The sequence below is a fragment of the Lepus europaeus genome, chromosome 3 (assembly GCF_033115175.1).
Source record: "Lepus europaeus isolate LE1 chromosome 3, mLepTim1.pri, whole genome shotgun sequence".
Classification (NCBI taxonomy): Eukaryota; Metazoa; Chordata; class Mammalia; order Lagomorpha; family Leporidae; genus Lepus; species Lepus europaeus.
The window spans coordinates 84049738-84054053 of record NC_084829.1 but is presented as its reverse complement, the minus strand read 5'-3'; the positions used below and the strand labels follow the sequence as shown (position 1 = coordinate 84054053).

The following is a 4316-nucleotide window of genomic DNA, read 5'->3' as shown; positions in this document are numbered from 1 at the left end:
GAAATGGAAGACTTTAGTCAACGTTCTCTGTTGTCTGCCCTGTCACCTTGTTAGGTTAGCATTTGCTTATTGGTAACAAGACTTTGACCTTACCTACTACCTGTGAGTGAAAAGCAGGATAAACATTGTCCTTTCTTTCTCTCCTCTAGCTTGGGAATGTGAGAAATGAGAAGGATGGTTTCAAGTGATTATATATTTTATATATTATATAGAAGTTTATGAGTATATTCTTAGATATTTAAGTTTCATGGTTTATAAATGAAGTAATTAGGCTTATTAACGGATAACACATTTCAAAAGAAGGTTTATGGTTACTGTTAGGCCCAATCTACTGGCTTATATGAGAGATGGAAAGATTCAACTCCCTACTTTTCTCCTAAAGAGAAGTTGGATTTTTTTTTGTATTTACAATGCTTTAAAGAATGCTGGGAGCTGAAACCAGAGGGATCAAGGCATTGGTGACTATTATGACTGATAATGCTGAGACTATTGATCGTTTTCATGACCAGCAGGCCAATTTCACGTTAATTTTCTTTTTGCTATGTCTTTTTTGCAGGAGAGCCATGGGTTACTACAGAAAATATGCAGCCGTCATTCTGGCCACATTGTCTGTGTTTCTGCACATTCTCCATTCCTTTCCTGATGGCGAGTTTGCAATGCAGGGTGCGTGGCCAAACTTGGGTTTGAAGCAATAAGGAGAACAGTTTCTAGATGTACATCAATAACTCCATTAATTACATTTCCACCTCCGTTGCAAATGTGATAAATCTTCACTGCTGGATATGTATCTAGTCACTTGTAGGTTGTGAATATAAAATTAAATTAAGTTCAGAAAAGATACAGCGAAAACTATATCTTACATATCCATTTAAATAGCAGCCTGTACATTTTTGTCTGAAATACATCCATTATTATTCTTTATCTAAGTTTCACAAGAAGAAAATACTTCTCATTCATTTAACTGTTCTATGTTTTGGGTACATTTCTCCCAGAAGATTTGAGAAGATTTTAGCATTGCCTTTGTTGATGAATTTTCACATCAGTTAACAAGTGAGAAAAACAAACCATTTTATGCAATAAATTTGTTTGCTATATTGTTGGGGAAAAAAAATCTCATCTAGCACCTGATATAATTCCATTGGCTTGACATTGTGAGATATTATTAGAGTTTCTCTCTAGATAAATGGCAATATTTTAATCCCAGGCTCCAGTGCAGATGCCTGATCTAATATCAGGTTCTCTACACTCATCAAGCTTTCTTAATTCTGACATATTTTTCTCTGCCAATATTTGGAGTTTCTATGGGGAAAAAACAATAGCAGATTCTAAAGGGGAAACATTCTGCCCCTGGGCAAAATGCTCCTTCTAAATGAATGTGGTGTTTTCATCTGTCAAATTTTGTTTCTTCTAGGCATGCTATTAGCACGGAGACAGAGAATCTGCTCCTGGAGAGCCAGAAACTACTACAACTGAGATTTCCCATGCATGTCTCCAAAAATTGGCTTTCCTCAAAAATAATTACCATCAATTCAAATAGATATCAATGGTGACTAACATACAGCAAAAATATTTTAAATATAAAAAAGAATATTTACCATCTTATAATAATGAAAAATTTATAATTTCTCCTTGAATCTGTTTTTTCTGATAGGTTGTCCAGAATGTAAACTAAAAGAAAACAAATACTTCTCCAAGCTGGGAGCCCCAATTTACCAGTGCATGGGCTGCTGCTTTTCCAGAGCCTATCCCACTCCAGCAAGATCCAAGAAGACGATGTTGGTTCCCAAGAACATCACCTCAGAGGCCACGTGCTGTGTGGCTAAAGCCTTTACCAAGGTAAGAAGTTCAAGGGCCCCAGCAGCTTTCTGCCAGCCCAACCAGAGAAAGGTTCATAGAGCACACCCACAGGATTCAATGTCATAGGTGTCTAATGACCCGTATTTTGCTGGGCATTTGTACCCTGCAATTAAGAGTCAGTTGCCTTGTGAATATAGACTGGACTTATTTAGAAAGAAGAGAATGGGGTAGAGGTGACAAGGGGAGATATTGGGTTGAAGTATAGCACACCTAGTCATGGCAAACCTAACCTTTTATGGTAAAACTATCCCTTGAAAGGAAGAAAATGCAAATGGTAGAAGTATCTATTTAGTTCAACTGGGAATAAACAATTTTATGTATCATTTTTCAATTTTGTCTATCTATTATATATAATCTGTCTATGTACCACCTATCTAATCATCTATCATGTTTTTTCTTCCCTTTTAGGCTACAGTAATGGGAAATGCCAAAGTGGAGAATCACACAGAGTGCCACTGCAGTACATGTTATTATCACAAATCCTAAGTATTTTGCAAAATGCCATGTTGATGATTGCTGATTTCCTGGGATGCAAAATTAAGTTGTTCAGTGCTTGTGATTCTGTGAGATAAAATCCTCCTTTTCCTTACCATAGCATTTTGACATGCCTGAGATATGCACTGTAGATTTTTTTGCCTTTTTCCTTATCCTAGAGTAGAATTGGCAGTCTACTTTTTTTTTTTTTTCATGTGGAAGGAAATACAGCATTAAGCATGACCATTGGAAATAAAGCCTTTTAAATCATCAATCATTGAATTGTCATTTTTTTCCCTTTAAAGTAAAGCCAATTGCTTTTGGTGGGATTCACTGAGGGAAGTGAGCCAATGAGGGAGGTAGGGCCTCATGTACTTAGTGACTTCACATTGGAGAGTCTTGCTCCCTCCAAGCTGTCAAGAAGCAAGCTGTGAATCCTGTCAGATAGTGAGCTAGTTTGAGATAATTCATTGGGCTGAGAGAAGAAAATATGAGAACTTCTAGTGCTATTCATTTTAAATCACTTTACTTTTCCATTTTGATGGGTTTTATAAAAGCACAGATATATGAGTACGGTATATATGTATATAGTTTATAAATAAGTATGCATACATTGATGATATTTCATCAGAAACTTTTAAATGGTAAAAGTCTTCAGTCATAAAAAGAAAAGTGGAGACTACTGCCCTAAGTAGAGGAAAGACAAAATCCTTCACAAAGTTTCTATGTGCTTGACTTACGCCCAGGCAAAAAAGAAGTGCATTATATTAGGCTTTGGCAGCCTATCACCAAATGGTGGCTAGGGAAAGGGAATCCTTGCCTTTAAATAGAAGTGGACTCGGCTCTGAAATTCCATGGGATTCAGATCTTCTATTCCTTGGTTAGGTCAAGATGAGAATAAATAAGGGATGAGGAAAATATTCACTGAACACCAAGTGTGGGTCATGTAGAATACCAAGCACTTTCATTTAGTTCTATCAAAATGTTTAAGAATCATACCATGCTTCAAAGGCTTGTTTATTGTGTATTAATACTTAGAATAGAGGTAGTCCTTACCTGGAGGACAATGGTTTTATATCCATTACATTCTATTAGCCATGGTAGAGATCAAAGCCACCTCAAAGTTCTACTCCTAAAGGAGTCTGAAGTTTTTATAGTTGAAGCCTGAGAAAAAAATAAAATCATACCAGGCATAGATAAGGTGTTCAAAAAGAAATTTCAATCATTATCAATATGTAAAGATTCAATTTCTGTGAGATGAGTTACTTACTTAGCAGGTTGGTAAACATACCAGGTTCTAGGGCAAAAAAATTAAAATGGGTACAACGTACTGTTTAAGAAAAACAGAAGGGGCCTGCTCCATGGTGCAGTAGGTTAATCCTCCACCTATGGCGCCGGTTCTAGTCCCATCTGTTCCTCTTCCAATCAAGCTCTCTGCTATGACCTGGGAAAGCGGTAGAAGACGGCCCAAGTGTTTGTGCCCCTGCACCCATATGGGAGACTGGGAAGAAACACCTGGCTCCTGGCTTTGGATCGGCACAGCTCCAGCCATTGCAGCCATTTGGGGAGTGAACCAATGGAAGGAAGACCTTTCTCTCTATCTCTCCCTCTCACTATCTGTAACTCAACCTCTCAAATAAATAAAATAAAATAAAATAAATAATTGGCTTTATTGATAGAAACCCACTTGAATAACCAGCTCCCAGACTGAAATATAGAACATTTCCACAGCCCAGAAAGCTTCTTCTCAAAGCAATAGTCTACACAGGCAGCTTAAAAAAAAAAAAGAAAAACAGAAATGCACATGAAGACATCAGTTTTTTCATTCTTTCATTTATTAGTTATACATTTATTGGATTATAGTAAAGTGTTGGTAGATTGTTAGATCATGAGGTTTCAGATATCAGGATTCTCTTACAGATAAGGTTGAGAAAATATAAGGCAGCTTAATCTAAGAGAACAATGGTGAGGATCATTGGTTCAAT

At 36.8% G+C, this 4316-nt stretch overlaps 1 protein-coding gene across 1 annotated transcript; it reads left to right on the top strand.

The window, feature by feature from the left end:
* Positions 1-563: 563 nt before the first annotated feature.
* CGA (glycoprotein hormones, alpha polypeptide) lies at positions 564-2343 on the top strand. Its single transcript, XM_062187597.1, has 3 exons — positions 564-663; positions 1652-1836; positions 2266-2343. Exons 1-3 carry the CDS (start codon positions 564-566, stop codon positions 2341-2343), a joined length of 363 nt encoding a protein of 120 aa, XP_062043581.1.
* Positions 2344-4316: the final 1973 nt, after the last annotated feature.

Coding starts and splice junctions, on each gene's coding strand:
- CGA (XM_062187597.1), top strand. CDS start 564: ATGGGTTACTACAGAAAATATGCAGCCGTCATTCTGGCCACATTGTCT. Junction 664..1,651: donor TGGCGAGTTTGCAATGCAGG/GTGCGTGGCCAA, acceptor TTTTTCTGATAG/GTTGTCCAGAATGTAAACTA. Junction 1,837..2,265: donor TGGCTAAAGCCTTTACCAAG/GTAAGAAGTTCA, acceptor CTTCCCTTTTAG/GCTACAGTAATGGGAAATGC.